The 18,976-nt window shown below is 46.3% G+C and overlaps 1 protein-coding gene across 7 annotated transcripts in view; it reads right to left on the bottom strand.

The window, feature by feature from the left end:
* Nucleotides 1-18,976, bottom strand: part of AMER1 (APC membrane recruitment protein 1) — a 68,871-nt gene that overhangs the window by 36,600 nt on the left and 13,295 nt on the right. For 3 of the 7 annotated variants that reach the window (XR_009493582.1, XR_003033570.2, XR_003033571.2), the window contains exon 2: nt 5,566-11,331. Coding sequence is in view for 3 of the 7 variants with exons in the window: in XM_059883793.1 (XP_059739776.1) it covers nt 7,872-11,231 (3,360 nt within the window). In the remaining 4 variants the exon portion in view is untranslated. Of the gene's footprint in view, nt 1-3,292; nt 11,332-18,976 lie in introns of those variants that run through there. The other 4 variants (XM_059883793.1, XM_002700170.6, XM_010822047.3 and 1 more) reach the window with 2 other exon arrangements.

Below are 18,976 nucleotides of genomic sequence, written 5' to 3'. Positions count from 1 at the left end.
TGTTGGCACTGGGTTCTACATAGGAGCCCATTGGAAATCTCATGAGGTTCTCCATGGGCTGAGAGAAAATATGTTCAGGCATCCAGAGGAAGGAAGTGGAAAAGCAGGAGAGAAACTGAAGGAACAGAGGTGAGTAGCCTTCAAGAGCCCATCAGACAGCAATTATTCTTCCAGAAAATGAGACTGTTTCTCACTGTGACTGTTAAGTGACTTGCAATTAACTCTTCATGAGGAAATGCTCCAGTTGATGGTGAAGTTCTGAGTGGGCAGATGCCAGTTCTCCAAGCTCACATCTATTGATTCACTCTGCTAGTCATCTTTTTTCCCCAGGCTGCTTATTAGCAGGTTTAAATGGGAGAAGGGATAGGCCCACCTGGCTGGGAACAATTCTCAGAGATCCAAGGCTAGAGGTGGGAATGGGGAAAAGTAGTTGCTTCCTGGGCTCACAAGGGCCTCTGACCTGGGCTTGGAGCTGGGAAGCTTGGCTGGGCTCAGTGGGATAAAGAGGCAGCCAGAGGTCCAATTTAGCTTTAGCATGCTCTGACTTTGGGCCTGCTGCTGAGATTCAACTCCTAGCACCTTATCGTACATCGAAACAGCAGCTTCACTACAAGTGCAACAGAAAAAGCAGGAGATTTGAAGTCTAATGACCTGGTTGTGTGAATTTTGGCAAGGGTCTTAAACTTTCTGAGGCTCTGTTTTCTTATCTGAAAATGCAGATACAATAATGTCAACCTCATACAGTTAAGGTAAACATTACACAAGATAATGCAGTTAAAGTGTCTAGTGCCTGGCACATATCAATTATATTATTTATTTTGTGCTTGGAAAATTATTAGTAGTATTCTCTCACACCACATCTTTCACCCCAGCCTGCACATCCTTTTACCCATCCTGACTTGCAGTCAATGTTCTAGATCACCATGAGCAAGTCATTTCACTTCTCATGGCCTCCATGTCCTTATCTATAAAGTTGGGATAAAGTCATCCATTCTGCCCAACTGCTTCAGGGGCCTTTTAGAAAATAATGGAGATAGAAGAAATTTGCAGACTAGAAAGTGCTACCTCAGGCCACTTGTTCCTATTGGCTAGGTCTGGCCCCCAAAAGCCATACAGGCCAAAGTCTAGGAATTATCCAGAGAGAAAAGGAGCACAGTCACTGGGGCCCAGAATCCAGTCAGGGTAGAAGCAGTACAGAGCTAGCAGCTTGTCTACAGCATCCTCCAAAAGACTTCCACAAATGTCTCTTGTCTATCAGATTTCCATCTGCCCTAAACAGAAATGAGTAACAAAGAAGGGCCATTCACTATGCACAACCCCAGTGCCCAAGCAGACCAGAGAATAGCACTAGAGCTGACCAAGGCAGTTTTCTTGATGATCTAAGAAAGGTCTTTAGAGGTTCCCTCCACCAATGGCTCTCTCCAGTATTGCTAAGGACTCCCCAGAGGGTCACAGCGAACGTAGCCATTAGTCACAGTAGGAAGAGGTCTAATACATCAGTCATGCTGGGAACCACAACAGAACTCCCCCCAAGTCCAGCTGAATTAGAATAGGGTGGGACGTGCTGGATTTGGGAGAAGGCAATGGCACCCCACTCCAGTACTCTTGCCTGGAAAACCCCATGGACGGAGGAGCCTAATGGGCTGCAGTCCATGGGGTTGCTAAGAGTCGGACATGACTGAGTGACTTCACTTTCACTTTTTACTTTCATGCATTGGAGAAGGAAATGGCAACCCAGTCCAGTGTTCTTGCCTGGAGAATCCCAGGGATGGGGGAGCCTGGTGGGCTGCCGTCTATGGGGTCACACAGAGTCGGACACGACTGAAGCGACTTAGCAGCAGCAGCAGCAGCAGCAGCAGTGCTGGATTTAGGTAGTTGACAAAATTCCATAGGTCACTCCTAGCCCAGTCTTGTCTTACATATTGAAACTAGTCAAATCTATGCCCATGTGCTGTGTGTGTGTGCTTAGTCACTCAGTCATGCCCAACTATTTGCAACACTTTGGACTGTAGCCCGCCAGATTCCTCTGTCCATGGGGATTCTCAAGGCAAGAACACTGGAGTGGGTTACCATTTCCTCCCCCAGGAGATCTTTCCAACCCAGGGATCAAACTCTCATCTCCTGCATTGCATGAAGATTCTTTACCTGCTGAGCCATCAGGGAAGCCTAATGTATGCCCATGCCACCCATATATTATTATTGGGGAAACTGAGACTCATAAGGAGAATGGATTTGCCCGAGTCCTCACTGATTAATGAGGGGCAAAAATTACAGCAGAAATCTAAGCCTCCCTGACCCCCATGAATTTCCCATGGATGTAATAAGGCCTTTCCAGAAGTTGTTGCCCCAAAAGTCCCCTGAGCAACTATGCTTCCTTCAATGAGAGCCCAGGACAGAGAATTCAATTTCTATACATCATTATCAACTTCCCTTCCAGAATGTTCCTTTTTCTCTCTTGCTAATTTGTGCCTATTTTGGCTTTGCTTGATTCATGACGTCCTGGGGGCCAATAAGCATCTTAGTCTGAAAAGGGGCCCCAAGGAGCCTAGGAGCCCTATCCACAGCACATTCAAGCAGCTATTTTAGTCCTCCAGACACCCTTGCTTACCAGGGACGAATGATAAGAGTTTGGATTAGAGAAATCTGAGCCATTAACACAGTCACCTTCTCCTAGTTGATGGCACAATAGAAAGGGGGAGAGTGATTACTGCTTAGGCTAGAAAAGGCCTGGAAATCGGGATATGACCTAGGTGACTGAGTTATTGCTGTGGTACACCTCTGGTGCCAACAGATTAGATGACTTGCAATAGGGCAGAAGCCACATGCTCCCCACTCAGCCCCACAATTAAATAGGTGGGGCAGCCTGGCCAGCAGCTCTGCCCATAGGCCTGAGTAAAGGATGCTGTTCTTTTCAGGTTGGCCTGAGAGTCTTACCATGAAATGTATCCTTTGGCTTGAGCCATGGGTAAGAGGTTCACACCTCTGCCTCCCAGCTGGTGGGGAGGCTAACACATTTACATGAACTGAGGTTAATTTCAGAAGTGCTAGCCAGCTCCCTGGCAGGTTTCAGGCCATGGACAATACGATGGAGAGTACTACATCATCAGATTGAGATGCAGGGGATGGTTTGGATGAACTGAAGTTAAATTTTCCTTTACTTTCAGCTCTGTCTTCTTTCCCCCTTGCTAGTTGACGCCTCACATCCCTTTGCTTTCTTCATTTCCCTTCAAGGGCAAACCCAGCAACCATGGGTCACAGGCATACTGATGTGGAACAAACCACAAGAATGCGCTTTAGTGACCGGGGGTCCCTCTTGAACCCAGTTTATTAACATTCAGTAAAAGAAATATTCGTTGTTACAAACAGGCAGTGCATCAAGATATCCAGACATCAATGAGAACTAGGATTGGAGAGGTCACAATCCAGGCAATCCCATGATGTCTCAGGGATAAGGAAGGGGAAGCTAGGGCACATCCAGGGGCCATGCTTCCCATTTTTCACTGGGAGAGAAAGAACTCTTATACCTGGGGTAAGGATGTACTGCAGTTTCCAACTTCTTCCCTTTGTCCCCCAGCCATTTTATTTAACATGACCTAAGTATACATTCTTGGTTCCCCCCAACCCCACCCCACCCCACCCCACCCCCATATACATCAGGGAAAATAAGCACCAATAGTAACAAGAATAATAATTAAAGCCCCGCCTCTCAGTAGGTCCAGTCCTCACACACACACATGCCATGTGAATTTTCTTCTTTGGAGTGACTATATAATGGAAAAGTAGGGAATCAGGCCAGCAAGCCATCACCCTAATAGTCACTGTTCCCCCAAAGTTCCATCCATGTGTGAGCTGGAGCACAGCAGGGGAGTGGGAATGGTGGTAGAGGAAGAGATTCCCCGAAAGCAGCAAGAGGGATCAAGGAATTCCCCAACGTCTCTTCTGGGTGAATGTCACAATCAACTGAGCTCCTGGAAAGTCCCATGTAAGGGTTTCCTCAATGAGATGGCTAATTCCTGATGGTTCAAGCATCACTTTCATTTGTCTCCCCCAGCTTCTTGGGGAAAGGGGGAATAGTTGAGAAATCTCCTGCCCTCCTTACTGGGTGGAGAATACCCCCAAAATGTTCTTTGGAGAAACCCAACATGACAAATAGCAAAACATGGGCATTCTGGTTTCAAAACTAGAGCGGAAAACATAAAGAGGAGAGAGACACAGACATGAGTACTTCTAGAAGATCTACACACAGGGAAAGGTGAGTCTGAAAGAAAAAAATAAAACCATAAAAAGACATGCTATCTATCAGGTTCCACATGCCTGAGTCACCTGGCATTTGTCTTAATACCTGGGCATCTTATGCTGTCCCTATCATGGAGGGAGGGGATGGACAGTGCGATACATCAGTGATGGGGAGAGGGGAAAGAGCGAGGGTCCTGGGCAATTGAGATACCAGCCCTCTGCACAAGCAGCAGCAATTTTTGTGTCATCTTCGTTTTGTCTAAAACTGTAAACAGCACCGCTTAAAAATAAAATATATCAGAAAAGAACAATTGATACATTGTTTTCCATGAATATAAAATGCAAACAATACAAAAATAGATAATTGACTTTTGAGATATATATATATATATATATATATATATATATATATTAAAAACAACTTGGATGCAACATACACATGGGTAAACTTGAAGTCTCCCTGCTAAACCCCGTCTCCCTCTAGCAATTGGGCCTGAGGGCCGAGGGCAGGTGGGGTGGTAGCAGTGGCAAGGGTAGGAAAGTCACTGGCAGCAGGATGAGGGGAATGCACCTTGGGTGTGGGAAGCTACTTCCCTCCTTGGTACAGTATTGAGGGAGAAAAGACTGGTGTTGACCAAAGCCTTTGGCCCAGAAGGCTCGTGGACTGGTGCCTAAGTTGAGTCCAGATGATTGGGGCAGGCCTTAAAAGAGCCCCAAGGCAGGGCTTCCTTGAAGACGTTAAAACAGAGAAACTGACAGCCCTGGGAGAGACATTCTAAGTGGTCTTCTCTATCCACAGTCATTGGTCCCCTAAGGATCAGTCTCATTTGGAAATTCTCAGGATCAGAGCTATCTGACACTATATATAAGCCTGCTTGCTGGATAGCTAAGAGCAGTCACCTTCTCTCAAGTCGTACCTTCCTGTGAAGTCACATCCAAAAACATTGACCTTGCAATGCTGAAATGGTGTTCATTTGTGGACTTAACATCTACACATTTAGTAGTCTGGGACATATTTGGTGTTAGCCAAGCAAACACTGGTGTATGTTTGGGGAGAGGCCTAGAGCTTGGCTGGCTCTCCCAGTGTCACCCTGTGCTGCCACACAAGTCTCCAGCTGGTCCTCCTTCCTCTTCTAGGCCACAGCTGGGATTCAGAAATGAACTGCTTGGATCTAGAGTAGACTCAAAGGAGGCTGCTTCTGCAGCCATGCACCCTGACTGCCTTATTTCTGATGGTGAGGATCCTATCTCTGGGCTGGCCAGGACAGTGAAAGGACTTGCAGGCAGCAGTGTTCAAAGCATGAGCTGATGCTCAGTCCTAAAACTTACTGTGATATGAGACCTTCCAAAGCCCAGCAATGTGTGTCAGGGCTATGACTGCCCTCTTCAGAGGTGGTACCTCTTGCTGCCCTCTTGTTAGAGACTGTAGCTCTCAGCCCTTGGCCAAAAGCTGACCACCTACTTTTTCTCTTCTCAGACAGGTTGGTGATCCAGCAGGCTCTGGTGGTTGGTGATGGTTCTACTACCTGCTGTGGTTGGCACAGTCTACATACAAACAGGAGCTTGTGCTGCCCTGAAGGACAAGCAGAGACAGAAGAGGCAAGTGGTGAGCGTTCCTCTGTTGTAAAGGCATTTGGTGAGTGTCTCCTTCCTGCCAAACAGCCAGGCCAATTTTAGTCCCACCCTCCCAGGGCAACTTTGGTGAGAAGCCAGAATTGGGGCACTTCTCTCTTGGAATGCTATGCTAGGGTTGAGGAGGGCCTTTCTCACCTTCTTTGATTCTCCAGCTTCATGACTGACAGATTTCTTCACAATGCAGACAAAGTCATCCCTTGAGTGCTGGTGTCAGTGCCATGCAAATTCATGTGGTGCTTCCAGGGGTACACCTTCTACCATCCAGGTGTACTTTTTGTGGGGATGGGCACTGGGCCAACACCAATCCGAAAAATGGTGACAAAGACCAGCACACACATCCCATGGCCAAGGGGCAGTTTTCCCACAAAGTCATCTCAACTTCAGGTGGCAGGCAACAGCATCTCTTCTGGAATACCAAGAGCCCTGTTTGCCTCTTAATAGGCATGGAGATGGGTGGAGGATGGGGACAGGATCAAGGGAGCAAGGATCATAATTTGGGTCAACATGCCTAGGTAAAAAGTTTCATATACCATTTCCAATGGTGAAATTTAAAAGGACCCCTCCGTATTGGTGATTAATGAGAGATAGAGCCTGGTAAGATTAGCCTGTTGCAATGTCTTCCTGACAGCAACTCTTCCTCACCAATATTTCCAAGCTAGTTTAACATGAAAACTGTGTGAATGCAGAAATAAGGGTGCCATTCTTTCCATAAGGAGCTGCAATTACCACACAAATCGGAGTCCTTCAGCTTGGCAGACTGAGGGCAGATCAGTCTTTCCTCTCAAGACACCCAGTCCTATGATGATACTAAGAACTTGGCTAATTGGAAAATGAAGGCTCTTTAGAAAAACTGGAACAGTAACCTAAATACCCTTGGTGTCCTGTCTCTTGGGAATGCTAGCATGAAGCCTTTTTAAAGCATCCAGTGAAAGGGTGGGCAAGGCTTAAGGAAGTTTTTGTCTTTGGGGGAAAGCAATTTTCCCTTTTAAGAAGCTGAGTTGACATGAGCTCTGCAATGTATGAAATCCTCTCTTCTGTGAAAAGAATGAATGAATTCCTTTTCCTATCCTTCTCCTGCAACCTGTAAAAATCCTATCCCCTACAGCTGAGCCTAGTTTAGGCCATTTCTCTTCCCGTATCTCGATTAAAAGAATGTGTTCCTTGTAATGAGATAACGAAAATTTCCTTTGGAGAAAAAAAAAGAACCAAAATTCAAAAGCATCTGCAATTCAGGCTGTCACAAGCTTAAAGAAACGAAGAAGGAAAAAACATCCTATCATTCTGGAGCTCAAGACCTATGGTAGTGTCTACAATATAACCCTGTCTTGTTTGCAACTAGATGAATTTGGTCATTACATTAAGGAAATTAGCATTTTTGTCTTCAACCCAAGCTATAGCAGGCCAGGTTAAAAGACCCTCGCTGGTTATGATACCTAAGTCCATAGCAACAGGCAGTGTGACACATGCTACTTGATCCTCTCTGAGGACAGCTAGCTGGGGCTACTAGATTATACTATCTGATGTGATGGTGGCAGCTATGCCAAGACCAAAGGAAGTGGGAGTGGGTAGGATTTGTACCATAATTTTACACTGCTAATAGCAAACAAGCTCCTTGTCCCCAAGTGGGAGGCAGTGTAGACTTGGCTGCTCATCTACTGGATGGAAAAATGGCAGAGATTTTATACATATATAAAATCACTACCTTGGCAATTGGAATAGGCACAAAATTAGAGCATTTCTAACCCTGCATGGGTCACAAGGTAAAAACCCAAAAACAAAAATTGGAGCACAGAAGCAGCAATCTCCCAGGGCAGATGTACTTGAGCTGAATGTGGCCACAGAAGGGAAGTGGGAAAACAAAGGTGAAAACTCATAGGAGCTTTCCTTGGCCAAAAGGATTTTCAAGTTAAACAGTAACCGCCACCCCCACCCCTCTGCCCAACCCTGATCCCCATTCACATGCTCAGGCCCCATGCCCCTCACTCCAGAATTGATGATGACTACTCAGCTAGTTTTCCATTCATAGCAGTGGAGGAGCAGCTGGTGGGGAGAGAGGCACCTTGCTCAGCCTTCTCCTTTGACAGGTCAAGGCGGGAAGCCCCATAGTGAATGGGCTGAGGCTCTGGGGGCTCAGGCCGGATCCTGGGCAGCTGAGGGATGCCATGAGTAATGCCCACAGGCTTGGCCTGGGGCACAGGGCTAGGGCTGAAGCCTCCAGAAATGGAGGAACAACTGGGCTCATCAACAGGCAGCAGCACATCTTGAGGCCTGGCCCTCACACTCTGGGAGGCCTTTGGCTGGAGGTTATAACAAGGGCCCATGGGCAAGGGTAGGTGCGAAGGCCGAGCTAGCTGAGACTTGGATTCCCCAGGTGCTCTTGGCTCTGGCCCTGATACTGAGAGCAACATTGACATGGTGAAAGGAGATATGCAACAGACTGCCTGCCCAAATGGATGGCTAGAAGGCCCATCCAACTGGCTAGGACTTATCCAGGCATGGCCAGGCCCCACTGGGAGAGGACAGGGAGCCCAGGCAGGCCAGTCATAGGTTACTGGAGGTTCAGTATAGAGAGATAGGGGACTGTCTCGGCCCCATTCTTCCTCCTCCTCTTCTTCTTCTGAATCTTCTTGCTGGGCCTGAAGCTCATCAGACTCCATATAGCCTTGGGTCAGGTGAGAATTGGAGAGCTCCAGCTCCAGGGTCTCAGCAGTGTCAAGGGAGCGGCTCCTCCTGCTGAGGGCCATGGCAGCAGGTGGAGGACGAGGGTGCATGCCAGGTAGTCCCAAGTATCGAGGGAGACTGCTCACACCCCAGGGTAGGCCTTGGTAGAATCGGCTGCGGTAGTTGTTGAAGGCATGTTTCTGATAGTAGCCCAGTTCAAAAGCTTCCAAGGAGGCTGCAAGGTCTTCATCATTGTGGAACTCAGGGTTTTCTTCACACTTGCCTTCCCCATCCCGTTCCACATCAGCAATATCAAAGGTCACCATGGGAGGCAGCTCAGGAAGGTTTTGAGTAAAGGACGAATCAGAGTCAGAGCTGCAGGACATGCTGGAGAAGAGGTTCCCATTGCTGGTGAACTCCACGAGGGCCTGAGAGAAACTCACTGTAGCATTCCCTTCCTTCTCAACATCCTCTTCCTCTGGCTCCTCAGGGGGTGAATAAGTAGGGTAGGCCCTCCTGGGAGATCCTCCAAAATTTGCTTCTTGCATGTCTGGCTCAAACATAGCATCACTCTGGAAGAGTTGCATCAGGCAAGTACTTTGATCTTTCTTGGAGCAGGTTCCCTCAAAACGCTTCTCCAAAGGACGGAAGTCCCTCCAGTCTGGCTCGCTGCTTGCAGTGGCAGGGAAAGCTGATGTGGTTCCTCTGTGGGAAGTCTGAGAGGCCCCTGATGCCCCTTCCACCAGACCCATCACTGATGGGCCTAAAGGCCTCATTTGATACTCTATGACGGGCTTCTCCTGCCGCACCTGGGCCTCTCGGACTTGAAGCTCTCGACCACAGACCTCTTGGCCACAGGCCTCCCTGGCGTAGGCCTCTCGAGGTCGGGCCTCTCTGACATAAGCTTCTCGGGTGTGGGCCTCTCGAGCATGGGCCTCTCTGGTGTGAGCCTCTTGGGCACATGCTTCCCGGGCCTCTCGCTGCTCCCGCTGAAGCTCCCAATATAGCAACTGTTTCTGGATGGCTACTAGCCGTTCTTCCTCTGTCTCCATTGCCCCAGGTGGCCGAGGGGAAGAAAAGGGCTCAAAGTTCAAGAAGGGGTCAAACATCTCAGAGCTGTGACAATGGAGGTCATAAAGGCAGTCATCCCCAGGTGGGGAGTTCTCAAGACTATCATCTGGCTCATAGAACTCATAGAGGGCATCACCACTATAGCTGTCTCGGGGCAAGCAATCCCTATGGACAAGCCCCAGGGCCTCACCTGAATCATCCTCAAGTCCTGGTGTAGTGGAGTCATAATAACCCTCATCACTATTGGGGGCGGACTCTTGCTGATCACTCTGAGGAGTCAAAAGTTCCCCAGGGGCTGAGCCAGGATAAGACCTAACTGGGTCAAGAAGCATGTAGCCAAGATGGCCTGGGGATGTTGTGGGATGGTAGCCTGGATTTAGTATGGGCCTTGGGTACATCTGGGAACTTGCCCACAGATACTCTAAATCATCATCTTCTTCCTCCTTGACTTCTTCTCCCTCTTCTAATTCCACCTCCTCTTCCTCTTCTTCCTCATCATCATCATCAGGCAAGGCCATCTCTTCGCCCCCTCCTTGGTAGGTCACCAAGCAGGAACTTCGTTTGGTTCCATCTCGGTTGGCCCTCTGGCCTCCAGAGGCCATGCTATCTGTCATACTATCCATATCCTGTTCTGCTATTATGTCACCACAACCTGTCAGTGAGTCAAAACTCTTCAGAGATGTGACATCCCCAAAGAGGAGGCTCAGCTGGTCCCCTAAAGGGCCATTGGGTGGATTTACCTCTCCTGCCACAAGCTTCTCCCCTGTTTCTGGACTATGGAACTCCTCTGGGCCACTGGCTTCAGGGGCAGGTTTGGGCTGCAAGAATGCTGAGACAAAGGCCTCCAAGGTTTTTTCTGCATCTTTAAAGGCTGCTTTCTCAGTGGCTGCCAGAGAAGTCTCTGATATTGAAGGAATGTTCGGCCCAGGGACATCTTGAAATTTGGCATTTTCCTTTCTTGGGGCTTGGAGGACCTCATCAGCGTGGGACAGAAGGGCTGAGCTCACATACTCATGAGGCCTTGCTCTGGCCCCCTCAGACTCCTTGGCTCCTGGATTGCTTTGCTCAGCCCCAGAGACCTTGCTCTTCCGGTGACGCCGGATACTACTGAAAAAACCTTTCAGGCCTTTTTTTGGCTTGGGCACAAAGTGAGCCTTCTCAGCCCCAGCTTTCTCTGTGGCTCCAGCCACAGACCTCTTGCATCTGGAGTCTGTCTCCAAAGACCCATGGACACTCTGAGAGCTGGGAAGTTGGCATGATGACTCAGGCAAAGGTAAGGAGAGGCCAGTTCCTTCACTGACAATGTCTTCAGGGTCATGGACTGCTTCACTCAGGCCATCGTGGGTCTTGCTCTTGCTAAGACCCTTCTTAGAACTGCCTTTCCCAGAACCTTTGCTTCGTCCCCCTCCAAAGAAACTAGGCAGGGTACAGATGCCCTTCTTGCCACCAAAGAGTTTCATGGCAGTTTTCTTCAGCCTACCTGGACCAGATGAGGGTGGCTCTGATGTGGGCCTTTCTGTTGTCTCAGATGCCTTGTTTTTGGCCCCTTTCTCTGTCCCTTGATCCTGGGTATCCATAGAGACTGTTGTTCCCTTGGCCTGAGCAGCTTCATCCTTTCGGGTCTCCATGATGGTGGGGAAAACTCAGGTGTATTCAGCTAAAAAATGCAGCCTTTTGGCTTCTCGGCACTGTTATAACATCATCAGTCAGGAAGCATCACAGCTGGGGCTGAAGATAAGGGAGACAAAGAGAGACAGTACTGGTGAGCAAGCATCCAGGCTGGGTTTGTTTTCACAGGTGTCTGTGGTTTCAGGCTTGAATTGAACCACAAAGAAAGAAAATGTAGGGAAAACCTTAATGCACTCCATATGCTTGGCTTGCTGGGTCAGACCCCTCTGGGCCACAAAGCAGCAAAACCATACACTGAGCAACAGGCAGCCATGACCCCTATCCCGTTTGCTGGGTCTACTCACTTCAGGTCACCTTAAGTTCAGGGGAGCACACTGGGCAGGGAGAATTGCAAATATGAAAAAGGCCCAGGTGCTATTGGCCACAGGAGGGGTGGTGTAGGAAGGTGGAAGGGAAGTCAGCTCTGATGACACAGAAGTTTTGAAAAGCAGCTGGCAAAAACAGCCCATTAAGTATTCACTGGGTTCTATAAGAACCAGGCCTCAATTTCATATTAGCCAGAGCTCTCACTGACATTTTGCCTGGAACTGGGTAGAAAAGTAGACCTGAAGTTTCACTTTCTTCCTTCAGGCTACCTAAATTGCTTGTAGGACCATGTTCAGACCTTCAAAAGTGCATAACAGTAGCCTTGCAGACCCACATTCCAGAGCTGCAATACAGAATCAGCTAAGATGGCATGGTAGCCTTGGGGCAAGGCATTCTCTGGGATTCAGTATACTCTGTCCAAGAGGCCTAGAAATACCTCCCTCTCATAGTGGTTATGTGAGGGACAGGTCTAACCTAGACTCTCTAGTGACTGTTCTGCTGGTAACAGATTTTAATGTGGTCCACAGGGGCTTCCCTGATGGCTCAGACAGTAAAGAATCTGCCTGCAATGCAGGAGACCCAAGTTCATATCCCTGGGTTGGGAAAATCCCCTGGAGAAGGGAATGGCTACCCACTCTAGTATTCTTGCCTGGAGAATCCCATGGACAGAGCAGCCTGGCAGGCTACAGTCCACGGGGTCGCAAAGAGTGACATGACTGAGCAACTAACACTTTCGCTTTCTGTAACTGAAACCACCAGGAGAACCATGAGACAGATTGTTTCTTCTCTGCTTCTTTCATTATTTTGACCCCCATCTAACTTCCTATCTAGAAAGGGAACTCCTTGAAGGCACAACTCAACATGACTCATGTCCCTGGTCAGTTAGGCTCTGAACAGCTATTTGAATAAACAAACCTGATGCAAGACACACCCTTCTGGTCTAGGCTCCCAGTCCTCTAAATAGCCAAATGTCACAGAGATAGGAAAAAAAAAAAAAGAAGGGCTAGCCACCACCTATCCCAACATATCCCCCTCCCCACCCCCATGGTCTGATGTATCCACTCCAGTGACTATAGCTGATTAACAGCTGGATCACTGACCAGCCTGCTAAAGCCCAGTGACCCCTCCCTGGAAAGTCCCTCACCACTATCCTCTCTTTGCAGGGTGGCCACCAGCACCTAAGGAGCTTGGGTAGGAAAGGGAGACAGAATAGCTGCTGGGAGCCAGAGAGAGAGAGAGAAAGAGGGGCAAGCAACACTGTTGTCCTAAGAGTAGCTGGCCAGCACATCAGCCTTGTGACTGGTTGCCACGGTAAAAACACTCTCACATTCACCAACAGTGCGAAACTAAGAACTAGCACTCTGGGGGTGGAGAGAGCCTGGCAGCTAAAATCTATCCTCTGACCACCTTAGAGGAATCTTCCTGGAGTCCCTAATCTTGTCTTGCAAATAGTAATTTTGTGCCTTGTGCCATGCTTGGCCTGACACTTGACTCATCAATGTGATCTAAGCTTCCCTCAGAAGCACTCTGCAGAACTGAATATTAAACTTGTAGCATGATAATGTTTGGTTACCCCCAAAATAAGAGAAAAAAAATACCATCATCTGATCTCTTCTCTGCAGAAATCTGTATTGCAATTTACTCAGGTTAGGTTCTTGTTTTTTGATTCTGTGTGACATATTTTAACATGGCATTGTTCCAGCTTAACCCTGCAACTGATAGGACCACAGTAAACAGTGCTACCCCTCAAATACACAATGATACACACACACACACACATACACACACACTCCGAGTCCTCTGCCCTGGGGTCTAAAGGGAATAGGGACCCTATCATCTATCTGAGTCCTTCACTTTCCAAAACACAGATGTTTTTACCTCAGCCCTGAAATTATTGACAATGTTGTCATCATGGTTTGGGCATTGAGGAGATGGGGTGGCAATAAGTGGAGTTATTTGTGAAATTCTATTCCCCTCTGAGGAACTACTGAAAGGAACCTCACTAGAACACTTGGTTAAATGATAATTATTAAGCTCAGTGCTGCCAGAAGGGTTCAAAACCCCAGTCCTTGCTTTTGGGAAGCTCCTAGGCTAACAGAGAATCTTCTATATAACAGTCTCAAGGCACAATATGATGCAGACCTTAGAGAAGAGCCCTCCTTACTGGTTAAGCTGAGTGCTGAAATATCACTCTTCATACCTTATGATCATATCCCAGGATAAACTTGAAAGGCAAAAAGATAATCCCTGGGCTCAGAAAAGAGAATGCCTTGAGAAGGAGGCATTCAATCTGGGCCTTTTTAGACAGGAGTGAGTGAAACTGTCAATTATTTAGAGGAAAGGATGGGCAAGACTAGTAAGTGTGGCTGGGTATCAAGGAAAACCAAAGGCTAAGTGAAAAACCTTATAGGCTTACCCATCCTTGTGAATTGAAGGTTTAGTTGTCCAATGGGTTTTGGAGCTAGAATTTCTGCAAACAGAAGAATTAGGCAAATTGAATCTTAAACAGGGCTGCTTTATAGAACCTTGATGCCTTGGCTAGAAGGTAGGCCCTTTGGGCTTTCTCTTACCCTTGCTTCTTTGCTCTGTTGGAGTAGAGGCCAGCCCACAGCTCTCTACATTGTCCCCTTCTCTGTAATAGGGATCAGCAGTATGCTGTGTAAAGAGCCATGGTCCACAGAGTTGGGTTCCAGATCATGCCAAGGCATCCATCTAAGCCTTGGGCACTTGTGAAATGGAGATCAAAATAGCTTCTCTACCTGTGGTCCACTACAGAGATGTGAGGTTAGATAGGATAATGAACACCAAAAGCATTTTGTAAGCTGTAAAGTGCAAAGCAAATGAGAAAGACTGGCATTCCGGTTATATAAGTCAGATCTCAGTTTCCTAGGAAGTAGTTGTTTGTTGTTGTTTAGTCACTAAGTTGAGACCATGTGTAAAACGCCACTCATTTGAGAAAGCCATTCAACTACAGGAGGTCCAAGGAACCAGCTTCCTTGGCCCATGCTAAGGAAGAGCCAAATGTTAAGGGATTTTAAAGATGTTTGTGGATTTATACAAAGTCCTCTGTTAAGGGCAATTTAAAAAGCCTTCTGTATATGTTGTGGGAGTGGGTGAACTAGGCAGGGTTGTATCCCTGGGATTCAAATTCTCTTCCCCTAGCTTCAGGTTCTCCTCCTAACTAGGCCCAGGGCCATCTCTGCTGGCAAAGGTCAGAGTTGAAATTATGCTGTCTCCTACTTTCCTGCTTTGTCCCTTCCAGAGCCAGGTACCCCACCCATAGTGTCACTGCCCTGTTTCCCCCACAAGGCAGTAGGACAGAAGCCGACAGGAATCACCTGTAGCTAGTGCTCCTTAAGCCCAGTCCCACCTAGCCATCTGACTCAGGCCTCTTTTCCATACTCCTTACTGCCTCACCAGGTCCCAATGCTGTCCTTTCCCACTGGGCTATGCTACCTTTGCTCGGGACCACAGTTCAGGAGAGTGAGGTGGGGCAGAAGGCAAAGGGGACTGCATAGGGGACTGAAAAGGGACAGATTCTGCAGCTCCCTCAGGCTGAGGCTGGCTCCCTTCATAGTTTCTGCCAAGAAAGTAGTCCTGCTAAGTGCAGAGTCCCTCCACCCTAAGGTTTCTCAAACTGCATGCCTATCTAAGTTTCAGTTGGACTGGTGGGTGAGGGAATACTCTAAGGCTACCCTGTGATCCCTGGCAGGGGCCACTTGCTGAAGCTATTGCTAGCACGGCAGGAATTGGGCTGTGTCCATCCCTGCTCCAGAGAGGCCAGCCTCAGGCCATTCTTAGACCAGTGGAAGGCTAAGTCAGAGCTACTTCCTCCTCCTCTCCTCTCAAAACACAGCAAGAGACCAGTCACAAATTTGCCCCAGGAATCCATCTCAGTAACAGGGAAACAGCTGCAGTGAGTCTTGCACATTCTGCTCCCAGCCCTATTTCCTGGGGCCAGCTGAGCCAACTTAGAGAAGGCTGAATTCAGGGAAGAAGTGTGTGGATTTATGCGGTAGCTTCAGAGGCATGGCCTCAACCAGTCGTAGTTTCCCAGACCTCCTCCAAGAAGTTTTCCTGGGAGCAATCCCACTCTGGGTGCATCTTGTGCTTGTACATGCAGTGGAAGGTGGTCTAAGGAAGGAGTAATAAGGACAGGAAGTCCAGCCAGCCTCCCCCCACTTCCTGAGAGTCAGCCAATTCTGCACTGTAATCAGTTCTCCCTACTTGGGGGAAATCCAGCAAGTTCTTTTGGTTTCAACTGGAAAATAAGGCTATTAAGAGTGCCTACATTTTAAAGCTATATTAAGGAATTAAAATCTGATGTATATAAAGTAACAAATAAAATCCATTATATAACAGAGGCTCAAAAACATAGCAATGAGTTTTACATATATTTTATTCAAACTGCTGCTATTAAGTCGCTTCAGTCGTGTCCAACTCTGTGCGACCCCATAGACAGCAGCCCACCAGGCTCCCCCATCCCTGGGATTCTCCAGGCAAGAACACTGGAGTGGGTTGCCATTTCCTTCTCCAATGCATGAAAGTGAAAAGTGAAAGAGAAGTTGCTCAGTTGTATCTGACTCATAGCGACCCCATGGACTGCAGCCTACCAGGCCTCTCCGTCCATGGCATTTTCCAGGCAAGAATACTGGAGTGGGGTGCCATTGCCTTCTCTGTTTTATTCAAACTATAGTTGGACAATTTCTAGCAGCAAAACTACCTCAGTCAGGGTTGACTAAGGTGCTTCCCAGGCTCTAAGGGTATGTCACCAAACCTTCTTGGGCCTCAATTTACACAAATGGTAAATGAAGGAGCCTTCATTTCTTCTCACAGGAGGCTTCAGTTCTTTTAGTCAACTTTTGATTTCGGGGGCCCAAAATATTTCCTCAAATAAGCTACTGGTTTACAGCTCTAGTTTATCTGGGAATCTCCACTAGCCAGGTTCTCTAGCCCAAGCCAGAAAGGTCAACAATCCAAACTTAGCTAAAGTACCGATACAAAGGAAATTCAAATCAACAAATGTCCTTCATCCACTCCTGGTACTTGTTGTTTAATCACTAAGTCATGTTCTACTCTTTTGTGACTCCCATAGACTGTAGCTTGCCTGGCTCCTCTGCCCATGGGATTCCCCAGGCATAAATACTGCAGTATGTTGTCATTTCCTTCTTTAGGAGATCGTCCCAACCCAGGGATAGAACCCACATCTCCTGCATTGGCAGGCAGATTCTTTACCACTGAGCCACAAGGGAAGCACTCATGGTACTTACCAGCTTACAAAATGTTCCCCACATCCTCATTCACCCCCATTTCTCCTTTCTAGTGATCCATTAATCAGGCCTGGTTGCTGTTGCTGTTTAGTCACTAAGTCATGTCTCTTTTGCAACACTATAGACTGTACCCAACCAGGTTCCTCTGTTCATGGGATTTTCCTGGCATGAATACTGGAGTGGAGAATACTTTCTTCTCAAATGCACATGAAACATTCCCAGGATAGACCACATCCTGGTTCACAAATCAAGAATCAGTAAATTTAAGAAAACTGAAATCATATCAAGCATCTTTTCTGACCAGAACACTGAGACTAGGTATCAATTACAGGAGGAAAAAAACTGTATAAAACACAAACACATGGAGATCGAACAATACATTTCTAAATAACAAACAGGTTATTGAAGAAGTGAAAAGAGAAATCAAAAAGTTCCTAGAAAAACATGACAGTGAAATCATGATGACCCAAAACCTATGGGATGCAGCAAAAGCAGTTCTAAGAGGGAAGTTTATACACAATCCTACCTCAAGAAACAAACAAACAAACAAAAACATCTAATAGACAACCTAACTTTACACCTAAAACAACTGGAAAAAGAAGAACAAATGAAAAGACCCAAAGTTAGCAGAAGGAAAGAAATCAAACATCAGAGCATAAGTAAATGAAAAGGAAATGAAGGGACAATACTAAAGATTAATAAAACTAAAAGCAGATTCTTTGAGAAGATAAATAAAATTGACAAACCTTTAGCCAGACTCATAAAGAAAAAAAGGGAGAAGAATCAAATCAACAAAATTAGAAATGAAAAAGGAGGGGTTACAACAGACAATGCAGAAATACAAAGCATTATAGGAGACTATTATGAACAACAATATGGCAATAAAATAGATAACCTGGAAGAAATGGACAGATTCGTAGAAAGGTTCAATCTTCCAAGACTGAACCAGGAAGAAATAGAAACAATGAGCAACTCAATTACAAGCACTGAAGTTGAAGCTGTGATCAAAAATCTCCCAGAAAATGGCTTCACAGGAGAATTCTATCAAACATTTAGAGAAGAGCTAATGCCTATCCTTCTAAAACTCTTTCAAAAAATTGCAGAGGAAGGGACACTTCCGATCATTCTATGAGGTCACCATCACCCTGATACCAAAACCTGACAAAGACAACACAGAAAAAGAAAACTTCAGGTCAATATCACTGATGAATATAGATGCAAAAATCCTCAACAAAATTTTAGCAAACAGAATTCAGCAACACATCTAAAAGCTCATATATCATGAACAAGTGGGCTTTATCCCACAGATGCAAGGATTCTTCAATATTTGCAAATCAATCATATGTGATATACCATATTAACAAATTGAAGGATAAAAACCATATGATTATCTCAATAGATGCAGAGAAAGTCTTTGACAAAATTCAACACCCATTTATGATAAAAAACTCTCCAGAAAGCAGGCACAGAAAGAATATACCTCAGCCTAATAAAAGCCATATGTGATAAACCCACAGCAAACATTATCCTCAATGGCAAAAAATTGAAAGCACTTCCCCTAAAGTCAGGAACAAGACAAAGGTGCCCACTCTCACCACTACTATTCAACATAGGTTTGGAAGTTTTAGCCACAGCAATCAGAGAAGAAAAAGGAAAAAAAAAAGGAATCCAGATCAGAAAAGAAGAAGTAAAACTCTCACTGCTTGCAGATGACATGATCCTCTACATAGAATACCCTAAAGACACTACCAGAAAATTGCTAATCAATGAACATAGCAAAGATGCAGGATATAAAATTAACACACAGAAATCCCTTGCATTCCCATACACTAACAATGAGAAAGCAGAAAGAGAAATTAAAGAAAAAATCTCATTCACCATTGTGATGAAGAGAACAAAATACTTAGGAATAAATTTACCTAAAGCAACAAAAGACCTATATATAGAAAACAATAAAACACTGATGAAAGAAATCAAAGATGACACAAATAGATGGAAAAATATACCATGTTCATGGATCAGAATAATCAATATAGTGAAAGTGAGTAGACTATCGAAAGCAATCTAGATTCAATGTAATCCCTATCAAGCCACCAATGGTATTTTTC

This window comes from Bos taurus, chromosome X, assembly GCF_002263795.3.
Source record: "Bos taurus isolate L1 Dominette 01449 registration number 42190680 breed Hereford chromosome X, ARS-UCD2.0, whole genome shotgun sequence".
NCBI classification, from domain to species: domain Eukaryota; kingdom Metazoa; phylum Chordata; class Mammalia; order Artiodactyla; family Bovidae; genus Bos; species Bos taurus.
Note: the sequence above shows the minus strand (reverse complement) of the source record. Positions and strands in the feature narration are given on the sequence as shown.